At 33.0% G+C, this 15,577-nt stretch overlaps 1 protein-coding gene across 1 annotated transcript in view; it reads left to right on the plus strand.

Annotated features, from left to right (window-relative positions):
* SI (sucrase-isomaltase) overlaps window positions 1–15,577 on the plus strand; it is a 125,515-nt gene that overhangs the window by 50,729 nt on the left and 59,209 nt on the right. The window contains exons 14-17 of the mRNA XM_030857021.2: window positions 1,898–1,982; window positions 2,910–3,027; window positions 10,378–10,549; window positions 13,751–13,867. Coding sequence (XP_030712881.1) covers window positions 1,898–1,982; window positions 2,910–3,027; window positions 10,378–10,549; window positions 13,751–13,867 — 492 coding nt within the window. The remainder of the gene's footprint in view (window positions 1–1,897; window positions 1,983–2,909; window positions 3,028–10,377; window positions 10,550–13,750; window positions 13,868–15,577) is intronic.

Raw genomic sequence — 15,577 nt, forward strand, 5'->3', positions numbered from 1 at the left:
CACTTTCACATGACATTAAATAAACATAACGTCACTTAAATCCTTGAATAGGTTAGAGAAAAATATTTTCAGAATTTTGAAAGAAGCAAAAATACAAAATACATTAAAAGAGATACAAATAAATTCTATTAAATTATGAGTAGTAAGTTTAACGTATTAATAATATAATCTTGTCAAATAGACATTTTAATAAAAAATAATCAAATATTAAATGCTTTATTTGTTTTAAATATGGTTAAAATCATGTAAAAGTGATTAAATTTTATTTTAAGTTATTTTATTATTATATTACATTTATTAAATTATTTTATTTATTCTTAAATTACATAAAATAAAGCCTATTTTGAGTGAGTGCTATAAGAGCTTGTGAATTTTATTTCAAGTTTGCAAATACTTAGTTCAAATAAAATAGCATTAATTTTAGAGTTAAATGTTTTGCCCTTGCACTTCCTTGGTGAATATTATATACAAGAGGTAATAAAATGGTTTAGAAAAAGACTCTTAAAACTTAAAATAATGCAACTTAGTTCCATTTATGAGTTTCAGTAGTTGAAGCTGTTTTTGAATTTAATTCAGTTGGTAGATTCATGAAGAAAAAATACTTAGGTTCATCTAAAATTATTGGCTGTACAACTATAGTATCTCTTTGTATTAATTTTACTGAACATAGGACAACAAAATTGAATATAATATATCAGGTCATTTTAGTAAAATAACCCCAATATGTACTTTAGAATAACTACATAATTGTCCTTTGTGGCTATTAAGAAAACAAAAATCTGTTTCACAATGAGAAATTTATTCTTTTCTCCCTTGAGCAGCCTTCATTTCTCACATTAATTCCATCTGGGCATCATTTTGATGGGAGAAGGGAAGAGTGATAAAGAGAATATACTTCTGAGGAAAACAAAATTAACGAGGGACTTGAATGAGTGTGATGTCTTTGTGAGAGCAGAGAGAACATATTATAGAGATGTGGGAAATAAGGCTCAAAAATTCTTTGGTGCCATTAACAGAGTTGGAGAAAGACATACACATTTCTTGAGCATGTGTAGTGTAATATATGATTTTATATGAATAAACTTTTTTAGTCCAAAGATTTTACTTAACTGGTTATGGACTAGAACTAATAAACAGCAAGACAATACGGGGGCCTCAGTTTACAAGGCAAGAAAATCCATAAACACAATACCCCACAACTCTGACTCCAAGAGATGTTTAGGTCACTGGTTCTCATAATGTGGCCCAGGAGTGCTAGGATTCCCTGAGACTCTTCCAAAGATTCAATAAGCTCATAACCATTTTCATTAGAATACTAAAATGCTCTTTGACTTTTTTCACTTTCATTCTCTCATGAAAGTGTAGGAGCTGTGTGCTAGGCAAAAAGTGTTGTGTCTAGCTGCTAGCAAGGCACATCATAGAAAATAGATAAATGCCAGCTGAAATTAATAAACTATGTTGAATAAATGAATGTGCTGGAAATATGTACAATGATAGGCTCACAGTGAGAAGACTGATACAACTATTTAGAAAAGACAGTTGCTTAATACTTTTAATGTAATGTAATATAATTAATGCTTTATATGTATAATTAAAACTAGGTAAATCACATACATTTTGGTTGTAAAAATCCTTTAATCCCACCTAAGATACCCTTTGTTATCTGGTATATACATTTATGAAAAAACAAATAATATTACTTTTCTCGCTATAATGACTTGTTCATGCTGGAAGTATTTTGGAATCAAGTAGAGAGAACAGTTAAGCAAGTTTGTTTGTAGGTTGGTAGCTTATATATGTCTTCTAAGATAAAATATTTACAAACAAGTAGAGAGTTTCTGCTTATATGATTTAGAATTACTTAAAATCTTCTGTTCTTTATCTTATATCCATTCAGGACATGAATGAAGTCTCCAGCTTTATTCATGGTTCAAAGAAAGGATGCAGTGACAACAAACTGAATTACCCAGCTTTTACTCCTGGTAAATTTCATTTAACTATCTCCTTATCATTAATTGAGAACAATTATCTTTATTTACTGCTAAATTGTAGCATATATTTCTAAATCACAAACTTTGATATAATTTTGCGACCCTGAAATAACTGTGGTATTTTGTTTACTTTTTTGTTTTATTTCTGGCCAAAATATTTATGTCTAAGAGAAGAAGCATGTTTTTAAATTTTGGTGTAGATTATTGATTTGTCTTTACCTCTGATGAACTGCCCATGATTAAATGATTAATGAAAAGAAACAAAATTTGTTTGAAATCATAATTTAAGTGATCAGAATTTTTCCTTGAGCACTTTGCTTTAAGTCTCTGCAGTTATTAGATGTACCTGATGTGAATAGTTACATCTCACTTGTTCCAAAAAGCACATTTTCATCATTAAAATCGGTAAAAAAAATTTCACCAAAGAAAAAGAAGTGCTCTGAGGGGAGTAGATTATTATAAGGACATCTGAATAAAGATAACAATAATTATCACAGTACAATATAAGCCTGCAAATTAAAGCACAATAAAAACTGAAAAACAGAGATTTAAATGATTTGTTATTGTGTAACAGGTCTACATGTGTGGAATTAGGTTATATTTAAATAAATTATAAAGCTTTCAAATGGGTCTATAGTTATATGATTTATAATAAATATATATATTTATATATGCATATTAAAGTCTATTTTCTCCATGGATTTATTTATTACTGAAGTTAGGAAACAGGGTATTCATAATTGTAAGTGCAAATGTAATTGTTAAAAGGGTGAAGACCCAACTGGAACTTAGCATAAATTGTTGTTGTTCATTACTTTTTAACTAAATATGGTATTACATAGCACATCACATAAGGATTATAAAGTTTAAAATGGCAAAATATTCCTTAAGAATTTATTTCTTATATTTTTTTCTAAGATATTCTTGACAAAATCCTGTATTCCAAAACAATTTGCATGGATGCTGTGCAACACTGGGGGAAACAGTATGATGTTCACAGCCTCTATGGATACAGTATGGCTATAGCCACAGAGAAGTAAGTGCAATTTCACTCAGAAAGCCCTTTAATATTTATTGCCTAGAAACATATTTGGTAATTTACATATAGTGGAAAATAACAAGAGTAGGAAAGCAACAAAAAATATTTTCATGGTGAAAAATTAGGACATTAAAAGCATCACCTCTTTTACTAATCTTCATAAATTTGAAACTTAGTTATCAAGAACTACATGATATATGAATAAAACTGATTCTTTTTTAATTCATAAATTGAAATTTTCCTTTCAAATTTTGATTCAGTTTGGTATCTCTGAATATGTGCTCTAAGCATGAAATTCACAATTGGCCTGAGAGAATGATGCTTCTAAAACAAGTCTTTATTTTTAAAAAACAAGAGTTTCAGGCTTCTGCACATGGGACCCTAAGCTGAGGTGTCAACACAGTTGTTTCATAGGAGGAACTCTGGTCTGAAGGGCCAGGTGTGAGGCCTCAGCATTGAGCCCCCTGTGAACAAGTGAAACTAGGCTTAAGCACAAAGGAAAAGAAAAAGTTCTTGAGACCAGGAAATCCAAGATCAAGGTGCCTGCTGATCCAGTGTCTGAACTTGGCTCACACAGTTATGGAGGCTGGCAAGTCCAAAATCTCTAGCATGGCTCAGCAAGTTGAAGACCAGGGTCTTGGTGCTCCAGCCTGCTGTCAGGCTTGAGCCTCTGAGGTGAGAGAGCTGAGCTCAGGACACAGGACCACCAGAGACCTCCCAGCCCCACATAATATCAAATGGTGAGAGCTCTCCCAGAGATCTCCATCTCAAAACGAAGACCAAGCTCCACCCAATGGCCAGCAAGTTTCAGTGCTAGACAACCCATGCCAAACAACTAGCAAGACAGGAACACAACCCCAGCCATTAGCAGAGAGGCTGCCTAAAATCATAATAAGGTCACAGACACCCCCAAACACACAACTGGACGTGGTACTGCCCACCAGAAAGACAAGTACCAGCCTAACGCAGCAGAACACAGGCACTAGTGCCCTCCAGCAGGAAGCATACACAACCCAATGAACCAAACTTAGCCACTGGAAGCAGACACCAAAAAAAATGGGAACTACGAAACTGCAGCCTGCGAAAAGGAGACTGCAAGCATAGTAAGTTAAGCAAATTGAGAAGACAGAGAAACACACAGCAGATGAAGGAGCAAGGCAAAAACCCACCAGACCAAACAAATGAAGAGGAAAGAGGCAGTCTACCTGAAAAAGAATTAAGAGTAATCATAGTAAAGATGATCCAAAATCCTGGAAATAGAATGGAGAAAGAAGAAAAAAGTTTAACAAGGACCTAGAAGAACAGAAGAGCAAACAAACAATGATGAACAACACAATAAATGAAATTAAAAATTCTCTGGAAGGAATGAAGAGCAGAATAACTGAGGAAGAAGAACGGATAAGTGACCTGGAAGATAAAATAGTAGAAATAACTACCTCAGAACAGTATAAAGAAAAACGAATGAAAATAATTGAAGAGAGTCTCAGAGACCTCTGGGACAACATTAAACACACCAACATTCGAATTATAGGAGCCTCAGAAGAAGAAGATAAAAAGAACGGGACTGAGAAAATATATGAAGAGATTATAGTTGAAAACTTCCCTAATATGGGAAAGGAAATAGTCAATCAAGTGCAAGGAAGCACAGAGAGTCCCATACAGTATATATCCAAGGAGAAATACATCAAGACACATAATAATCAAGCTATCAAAAATTAAATAGAAAAGAAAAAATGCTAAAAGCAGCAAGGGAAAAACAACAAATAACCTGCAAAGGAATCCCCATAAGGTTAACAGCTGATCTTTCAGCAGAAACTATGAAAGCCAGAAGGGAGTGGCAGGACATATTTAAAGTGATGAAAAGGAAAAACCTACAACCAAGGTTACTCTATCCAGCAAGGATCTCATTCAGATTTGACAGAGAAATTAAAACATTTACAGGGAAGCAAAACTTAAGAGAATTCAGTACCACTAAACCAGCTTTACAAAAAATGCTAAAGACACTTCTCTAGACAGGAAACACAGAGAAGGAAAATACTTACAATAACAAAACCAAAACAATTGAGAAAATGGTAATAGCAACATATACATAAATAACTACCATAAAAGTAAATGGATTAAATGTTCCACCCATAAGACATAGACCAGCTGAATGGATACAAAAAACAAGACCTGTATATATGCTTTCTACAAGAGACACTGTTCAGACACATAAAGACTGAAAGTGAGGGGATGGAAAAAGATATACCATGCAAAAGGAAATCAAAAGAAATCTGGAGTAGCAATTCTCATATCAGACAAAATAGATATAAAAATAAAGACTATTACAAGGGGCAGAGAAGGTAACAACATAATAGTCAAGGGATCTATCCAAGTAGAAGATATAACAATTGTAAATATTTATGCCCCCAACATAGGAGCACCTTTATACATAAGGCAAATACTAACAGCCATGAAAAGGGAAATCGACAGTAACACAATCATAATTGGGGACTTTAAAACTCCGTTTTCATCAATGGACAGATCATCCAAAATGAAAATAAATAAGGAAACACAAGCTTTAAATGATACATTAAACAACATGGACTTAATCGATATTTATAGGACATTCCATCCAAAAAACAACAGAATACACTTTCTTCTCAAGAACTCATGGAACATTCTCCAGGATAGATCATATCCTGGATCAGAGATCAAGCCTTGGTCAATTTAAGAAAATTGATATCATATTAAGTATCTTTTCTGACCACAGTGCTACAAGATTAGATATCAATTAGACAACAAAAACTGTAAAAACAAAAAAACAAAACAAAACAAAACCACATGGAAGTGAAACAATACACTACTAAATATCCAAAAGATCACTGAAGAAATCAAAGAAGAAATCAAAAAATACCGAGAAACACATGACAATGAAAACATGATGACCCAAAACGTATGGGATGTAGCAAAAGCAGTTCTAACAGGGAAATTTATAGCAAGAGAAATCTACCTCCAAAAAGAAGAAATATCTCAAATAAACAGTCTAACCTTACACCTAAAGCAATTAGGGAAAGAACAACAACAACAACAAAAAACCCTACAAAGTTGGAAGAAGGAAAGAAATCATAAAGATTAGATCAGAAATAAATGAAAAAGAAATAAGGAAAGATAGCAAAGATCAATAGAACTAAAAGATGGTTCTTTGACAAGATAAACAAAATTGATAAACCTTTAGCCAGAGTCATCAAGAAAAGGAAAAAACTCAAATCAATAGAATTAGAAATGAAAAAGGAGAAGTAACACTGACACGGCAGAAATATGAAGGATCATGAGAGATTACTACAAGAAACTATATGCCAATAAGCTGGACAACCTGGAAGAAATGGACAAATTATTAGAAAAGCACAACCTTCAAGATTGAACCAGGAAGAAATAAAAAATATAAAGAGATGAATCACAAGCACTGAAATTGAGACTGTGATTAAAAATCTTCCAACAAACAAAAGCCCAGAACAAGATGGCTTCACAGGCGAATTCCATAAAAACTATAGAGAAGTGCTAACACCTATCCTTCACAAACTCCTCCAAAATATAGCAGAGGGAGGAACACTCCCAAACTCATTCTATTAGGCCACCATCACCCTGAAACCAAAAGTAGACAAAGATGTCACGGAGAAAGAAAACTACAGACCAACATCACTGATGAACATAGATGCAAAAATCCTCAAAAAATACTGGCAAACAGAATCCAAGAACACATTAAAAGGATCATACACCATGATCAAGTGGGGATTATCCCAGGAAAGCAAGGATTCTTCAATATACGCAAATTAATCAATGTGATAAATTGAAGGAGAAAAACCATATGATCATCTCAATAGATGCAGAAAAACTTTTGACAAAATTCAAAACCCACTTATGATAAAAACCCTCCAGAAAGTAGGCATAGAGGGAACCTACCTCAACATAATAAAGGCCATATATGACAAACCCACAGCCAACATCATTCTCAGTGGTGAAAAATTGAAACCATTGCCTCTAAGATCAGGAACAAGGCAAGGTTTTCCACTCTCACCACTATTATTCAACACAGTTTTGGAAGTTTTACCTACAGCAAACAGAGAAGAAAAAGAAATAAAAGGAATCCAAATCAGAAAAGAAGAAGTAAAGGTCACTCTTTGCAGAAGACATGATATTATACATACAGAATGCTAAGGATGCTACCAGAAAACTAATACAGCTAATCAATGAATTCAGTAAAGTAGCAGGATACAAAATTAATGCACAGAAATCTCTTGCATTTCTATACATTAATGATGAAAAATCTTAAAGAGAAATTAAGAAAACACTCCCATTTACCATTGCAAAAAAAAGAATAAAATATCTAGGAATAAACCTACCTAGGGAGACAAAAGACCTGTATGCAGAAAACTATAGGACACTGATGAAATATACTAAAGATGATACAAACAGATGGAGAGATATACCATGTTCTTGGGTTGGAAGAATCAACATTGTGAAAATGACTATACTACCCAAGGCAATCTATGGATTCACTACAATTCTTATCAAACTACCAATGGCATTTTTCAAAGAACTACAACAAAAAATTTCACAATTTGTATGGAAAAACAAAAGACCCTGAAGAGCCAAAGAAATCTTGAGAAAGAAAAAGGAAGCTGGAGGAATCAGGCTCCCGGACTTCAGACTATATTACAAAGGTACAGTAATCAAGAGAGTATGGTACTGGCACGAAAACAGAAATATAGGTCAATGGAACAGGATGGAAAGCCCAGAGATAAACCCACGCGCATTTGGTTACCTTATTTTTGATAAAGGAGGCAAGAATATATGTTGGAGAAAAGACAGCCTCTTCAATAAGTGGTGCTGGGAAAACTGGAGACCTACAGGTAAAAGAATGAAATTAGAACACTCCCTAACACCATATACAAAAGTAAACTCAAAATAGATTAAAGACCTAAATGTAAGGTCAGACACTATAAAACTCTTAGAGGAAAACATAGGCAGAAGACTCTGTGACGTAAATCATAGTGAGATCCTTTTTGACCCACCTGGAGAAATGGAAATGTAAACAAGTGGAACGTAATGAAACTTAAAACTTTTGCACAGCAAAGGAAACCATAAACAAGACCAAAAGACAACACTCAGAATGGGAGAAAATATTTGCAAATGAAGCAACTGACAAAGGATTAATCTCCAAAGTGTACAAGCAGCTCATGCAACTCAATATTAAGAAAACAAACCACCTGATCCAAAAATGGGCAGAAGACCTAAATAGACATTTCTCCCGAAAAAGATACACAGATTGCTAACAAACACATAAAGGGTGCTCAACATCACTAATCATTAGAGAAATGCAAATCAAAACTACAGTGAGGTATCACCTTACACCAGTCAGAATGTCCATCATCAAAAAATCTACAAACAATAAATGCTGGAGAGGGTGTGGAGAAAAGGAAACCCTCTTGCACTGTTGGTGGGGATGTAAATTTATACAGCCACTATGGAGAACAGCATGGAGGTTCCTTAAAAAACTAGAAATAGAACTACCATACGACCCAGCAATCCCTCTACTCTGCATATATCCTGAGAAAATTAGAATTCAAAAAGAGTCATGCACCATAATGTTCATTGCAGCTCTATGTACAATAGCCAGGACATGGAAGCAACCTGAGTGTCCATCGACAGATGAATGGATAAATAAGATGTGGCACATATATACAATGGAATATTACTCAGCCATAAAAAGAAACGAAATTGAGTTATTTGTAGTGAGGTGGATGGACCTAGAGTCTGTCATACAGAGTGAAGTAAGTCAGAAAGAGAAAAACAAATACCATATTCTAACACATATATATGGAATCTAAGAAGAAAAAAATCGTTCTAAAGAACCTAAGGGCAGGACAGGAATAAAGACACAGATGTAGAGAATGGACTCGAGGACACAGGGAGGGGGAAGTGTAAGCTGGGATGAAGTGAGAGAGTGGCATTGACATATATACATTATGAAATGTAAAATAGATAGCTAGTGGGAAGCAGATGCACAGCACAGGCAGATCAGCTTGGTGCTTTGTGACCAGCTGGAGGTGTGGGATCGGGGGGTATGAGTGAGAGGCAAGAGGGAGGTGATATGGTGATATATGTATACGTACAGTTGATTCACTTTGTTATACAGCAGAAACTAACCATTTTAAAGCAATTATACTCCAATAAAAATGTTAAAAATAAATAAATAAATAACAAAAAAAATGACAAGAGTTTCGATTAATGTATAGGTTTCTATGTATTATCTCACAAATTAATTCTCTAATGGAATGTGTTGCTTGTATATAAAAAAGGAGCATGATACAAAACAAAGGAAGGGGACAATCATATATTGATTGCCTATTCTTTTCCAAGCATAGTATAAGGATCTATAATGCTATAGTTAATAAAAACCAGATTCTGTGTCTATAAATTTAAAATTTTCTCATAATTAACTGTATTCAAATTTTAATTCAAAACAATATTTGGTCCCAGATCATACCATGATATCAGAATTTTATACAGTATCTTCATAGTGTTTGTTTACTTAACAGAGCATTATATGTCATGGAATATAAGTAAATAAATTCTAGAAAGAAAAAAGAGCACTATAGTTCATATATAAGTAATATTATCAAAAAAGCACATGAGAATACTATTATACTTTTACTATGGTAGTCGATAACTTTAGATACTGAATTAAACTTTTGTATCTTTTTTCTGATTATTTTCCAATTATGGAAAAAATTTGTCAACAACATTGAGGTACCAATAGTGGTGAGATCAATAATGCCAATATTGGTGGATGAGGAACTTCTAAGAACAAAATAAAATGCCTGTCAAATATATTAGTTTTATTTCAACATTGCTTGATAATATTTGAAAATGCAGATATTAAGGTGTAATTAACATCATTGAACCACAAAAATGTGTATTGTGTTCAAATTCAGATTACTGTATTTTGTGTTGTAAAAATATTTTGTAGTGCAAAGAGATTTCAATGGGTTTAAATCATACATTTCAAAAACAAATATTGAGTGGATACAAAAAAAGCACATGCTTAATTTGGTAAAGAATATTATTCAAAGTTTAAGTCTTTTCTAGAAGATTTGTTTTCTCTGTGTTTGATCAGAATGCATTTAACTAAGTAAATATTTATAGCTAAATACAAAATTAATATAAAATATTGATAAAATAGTTGCAAATATTATGGCTTGGCTCTAGGAGCTGTAATCCATGCATTGAAATTAAGATTTTAGAATTTATAAAATCAATATTATTTTAAAGTAAATGTTATTTATTAATTTGATTTTGTTTTAGAGCTGTACAAAAAGTTTTTCCAAATAAAAGAAGCTTTATTCTCTCCCGGTCAACTTTTGCTGGATCTGGAAGCTATGCTGCACATTGGTTAGGAGACAATACTGCTTCTTGGGAACAAATGGAATGGTCTATTACAGGAATGCTGGAGTTTGGTTTGTTTGGAATACCTTTGGTAAGTGGTGTTATACCATGTTATTTATAAACACTGTAATTACAATTAATTTTGTAGTATTATCATCAATGATTTTCAGTAAAATGATTGAAGGTATGTGACAGAAAATTTAAGTCTTTATTCCTAGGGAATTTATGAGGAAAATAAGATTGTTGATGATGTCTATAACACTCAAGCCATTAGAATAGAAAAACAGAATGAAGAAAATTCAATCAAATCAAACTAATTCATGAAACAAATGTCAGTATAAACAAAGTATAGAAAAGCTTATATAATAAATATAAAGCACCAGAGAAAATGGTAGAGAAAAATCCAAATTTGGGATTGTAATAAAAGTAAATATCAAAAGTCTAGATATATTTAAAATACTAGACTGTCAGTTTAGGTTAAAAAAATAAAGCTCTTTCCTCTATTTAAAAGATAAAAAATAATGACAGAAAATTTTCAAATTTTTAAAGCAGAGAAAACTTCTATATGCAATTCTAAACATAAGAAATTTGGTAAGCCTCTATATCAAGCAAAACCAAGAACTATGTAATGTTCATATTCAACACTAAAGAGTGTCATTACATAACAAAATAAATGTAAAACATTTAGAAAATTATAGTTGTTCATTTATTCTTTCATATTCATTGAACCAAATGAAAACCAAAAGCAAACCACCAAAAAAACTAACACACACACACACACACACACACATAGCATATTGAATTTGGAAAGTAAAAAAAAACACATTACCAAATGATTCACCAAAATAAACTGAATGGAAATGAGAGGAAAACCTTAAAACTGAAAGCTAACAATTGTACTTCATATCAGAACTGTGGGATACCAGCTGAATTGGTATTTAGAAGAAAAATTTTGACCTTAAATGTTTAGATTATAAACAAAGAGTTGAATATTAATTAATGAAGGGCATGAATTAAGAAAATGGAAAAAGAAAAGCAGAATAAACCTAAAGATGTAGGTAATGAAAATAAGAGAAGAAATGGATGCAATGAAAGCAATGTTTCTAGAGAAAAGTTAACAAAGTACAAAGGTGACTCTGAAAGTTTGAATAAAATAGACCAATACATGGCAAGTTTTGTGCAGAAAAAGAAGAAAAAAATAAGCAATGTTAAGATGTATTTCATCTTATACTATACAGTATAGCAACTAATTAATACACAATAACCAGGAGTAAATATTCAAACTAAGTGTAGGACTTTTTAAGAGAAATTTTAATAACTTAGTAAATTAAAGATATACCGTTTTCATGGAAAAGAAGTCTCAATATACTAGAAATATGCATTCTCCCCAAACTATTATCCAAATTCAGTGATATTCCAATTTAAACTATACAGGGAATTTGAAGAATATAAAAGATTATTCTAAACTTCATATGGAAGACAATACAATTTAAAGAAGTAGAAAAGAGCACAAGTATTTGCCTTACCAGATAAAATAATAACACAATGATACTTAACTGTGAATATTCAAATAGATTAATATTGCAAAATAGGACATGGGCCCATACATTAATGGAAATTTGTTTAATGGTAGCACTATCACTGTAGATCAGTGAGGAAAGTATCAACCATTCATATGGACAATTGATTATCCATTTAAAAAATAAAGTAAAATGGCTTTCTGTCTCACCTCATACCCAATCGATGTGTGAAAATTAAACTTTAAACATCTTAGAAGAAAATATAAGTGGGTAACTTTATGACATTATGTTAAGAGAAGAATTTCATAAACAGAACACAGAAGGCACAAATAATAAAGATACATTAATTTGGTTACAACAAAATGAAAACTTCTGTTCATCAAAAGTCTGTTTTAAAAAGTTAGAAATAAAACATTTCTACTACTGGAAAATTATATTTTCAATTCGTATAACCAACAAATGATTAGTATTTAATTTGAAGAACCTACTATAAATCTGTAGAAGGTAAAAACAGTAGAAAAATTAGCAAAGGATATATACAAGCAATTCTATACAGCGAGAAATCCATATGGATTCAATAAAAATATGAAAAAAATTCTCAACTTTCCTAGTAATCAGACAAATGCAAGTAAAAACTTTGGTAAGGTACATTTAATATATATAGGTGATAAAAATTAAAAGTCTGAAAATATCAGAAATTGGCAAGAAAATGGAGCAATGGCAGCTTTTATGTACTGTGACTGTGCTTATAAATGGTAACAACCAGTTTTGATTAAACAATGTACATTTCCAATAAATCAGGAAAATAATCCTATATATATATATATATACACATATATATATTACAGAATAAGACTACATTTTACATATTCACAAAGAAATCTATATAGACACTTCATAGAAGCATGTTTTATAGTGATGGGATCTCATACAATAGAGAACTACAGCCATATTAACATAACTTAATCTCACAAAAGTAACACAGAAAAAAGTGAAATACAGTGTAATGCATACAACATGCCATCTATACAAAGTTAATAAGCAATGCAAAACAATGTTATATATTGTTTATAGATACATATATACTATTTAGAAAAATAAAGAAATGCTTGTAAACAGTAAATATTGATAGTAAGTTAAGGATAATAGTTTTTTTGTTGTTTTGTTTTGTTATTTTCCCCCCTCTGGAGGGTCCTTGAATGATGAGGAATGCAATTATATATGAGCATACATCTGGCAATTTTTTTAATACTATTTTACTCCTACAGTAATATATTATAAATAGGAAAAGTCAAATCATAGGTGGTGAGTTTTCGATTAAGAAGCAACACATTGGGCTTCCCTGGTGGCGCAGTGGTTGAGAGTCCGCCTGCCGATGCAGGGGACACAGGTTCGTGCCCTTGTCCGGGAAGATCCCCCATGCCGTGGAGCAGCTGGGTCCGTGAGCCATGGCCGCTGAGCCTGCGCGTTCGGAGCCTGTGCTCTGCAACGGGAGAGGCCGCAACAGTGAGAGGCCCACGTACCACAAAAAAAAAAAAAAAAAAAAAAAAAGAAGCAACACATTTTAATAATACAATTTTAGCTTTATACATTCAATTAGTGGCAAGTAATGTGGCAAAAATGGAAAATAAACTTGGCCAAGGAAGAGTATATGAAGACAGTAAAACAAAAAGATTGTTAGTGCAAATTAATCAGTTGAGGCATAAAATGTGATGCTCTGGGCAAATCTGAGAATCCTTACACTGTAAATAATAGATATATATGTTATTTAGGTTGGAGCAGATATCTGTGGATTTGTGGCTGAGACCACAGAAGAGCTTTGCAGAAGGTGGATGCAACTTGGGGCTTTTTATCCATTTTCCAGAAACCATAATGCTGATGGATATGAGGTAAATGCCTCTTGTTCTCCATGTTTCAAAATAAAACATAATTTTAAACTTAAATTTATATCTATAGAAGATCTGGTCTGAAAGTTTGTAGTATAATTCATAAAGAAGAGTTGGAAGTCCTCTTCTCAAGGTCTATAAATATTTTGTATATATAAATATGATCAAATAAGGAAATCATGAGACATAGTCATAGCATAAATATTTTATTTAAGCCTAAAGCATATACACATGTGTTAAATCACAATATTTTAAGTTAAGGACAAAGCTTTTTGAGTCTGGATTCTTACATTCTAACAATATAAGTTCAGGTAACTTTCATAAAAATATAATATACTATTAAGGATTTCCAGTTTTTCTTTCATTAAAGATACACAAGAAATTAAAGATACTTGCAAAGCAGTTTGAGGCCATAGTCTTTCTGTAATAGGTAAAACTGTAATGACAGGTGGGGAAAAAATAAAACTAACGCTTTTAAAACATGCATCTGAACTGAGCATTCAGTATGCAGTGAGCTCTCATAGGTATATTTCTCAAAGGGAATGAGGAAATTAGGTGAAAGCATTAAGTCAATTAAGTACATGTTGGTTAAAAATTATTCACGGTGCGCACACTGGGGCTTAATTCTCTTTGAGAAGAGGGTCAACTACTCAGAGCTCAGCCTGGAAGGAAGTGTGATAGTACAGAAGTAAAAGATATAAATTGGATATTCGTCACTTCCTAATCTACCTAAGTGATGCTTCAAGAAATTTGCGTTCATGGGAGATCCTGATATGAATTACATTATAATTTGTGTTTATCTCTGTCCTCCAAAAAGCAGATGCCAAGAGACAATTAGAGGTGTTAGAGATTTATTGGTGAAGCACTTGTGGTAGATAAAGGAGAGGAAGCAGGAGAAAGTGGAGAGAGCCTTCAGATCACAATTCGGGTCTGAACCAGGTGAAGATGAAGGCAAAGAAGGTTTGATAGGGAGAGTTATATACTACAGCCCAGTTCTAAGGAAATTACAGTCCAGTAGGGAGTCCTCAAGGTAAAGTTGACCGCTGGGAGACCCCTGTATCTCCCTGGAATGGGCCTGAATAGTAGTCCCACCTTGCTCATTGATTTCCTGGGAGCAGCCAAATGGAAATGTGACTTTGCGGTAAATATGATGATGAATCTAGGGAAGCAGTAGCTGGTTCGCTCAGTTAATTTTGTTACCCATAGCAGGAAATGTAAGCAGGTTTGCTCACATCATTAAACCTTGGCTGAGAGAGTCAGCTAATCTAGCTTGGGCTCAGCAAGGAGGCTGTCCTTCAAGTTGCAAGCCTATAGGCTGGCCAGGCAGCTCTGTTCCCTGTATCCCTTGGCTAGCAGACCATTTGGGCTTATTGTCCTAATAGCAATGGCAAGGCACAAGGCAGCAAGTCCTCAGGCAAGCACATTTCCAGCCCTTACTTGAAGGTGTCACATGTAGTAAGACTCCATTGGCCAGAGTATGTCATATAGCTGAGCACAAAGCCAAGTGGTGGGGAAGTACAATCCACTGCTAGAGGTAGGTGCAAAGTCACATAGCAAAAGTTGAGGGTACAAGGAGGCATGAAAATTGGGACCAATAATTCAATCTATCACAAATAATAGAAGAGAAGAATGCTTTGTTAAAATAATTTCCATCTTCTCTAAGTATGTATATTTAAAAGGGAAATGTCCACTTTAAAATAAAGTTTAATTTAT

Source organism: Globicephala melas, chromosome 4, assembly GCF_963455315.2.
Source record: "Globicephala melas chromosome 4, mGloMel1.2, whole genome shotgun sequence".
NCBI classification, from domain to species: Eukaryota; Metazoa; Chordata; class Mammalia; order Artiodactyla; family Delphinidae; genus Globicephala; species Globicephala melas.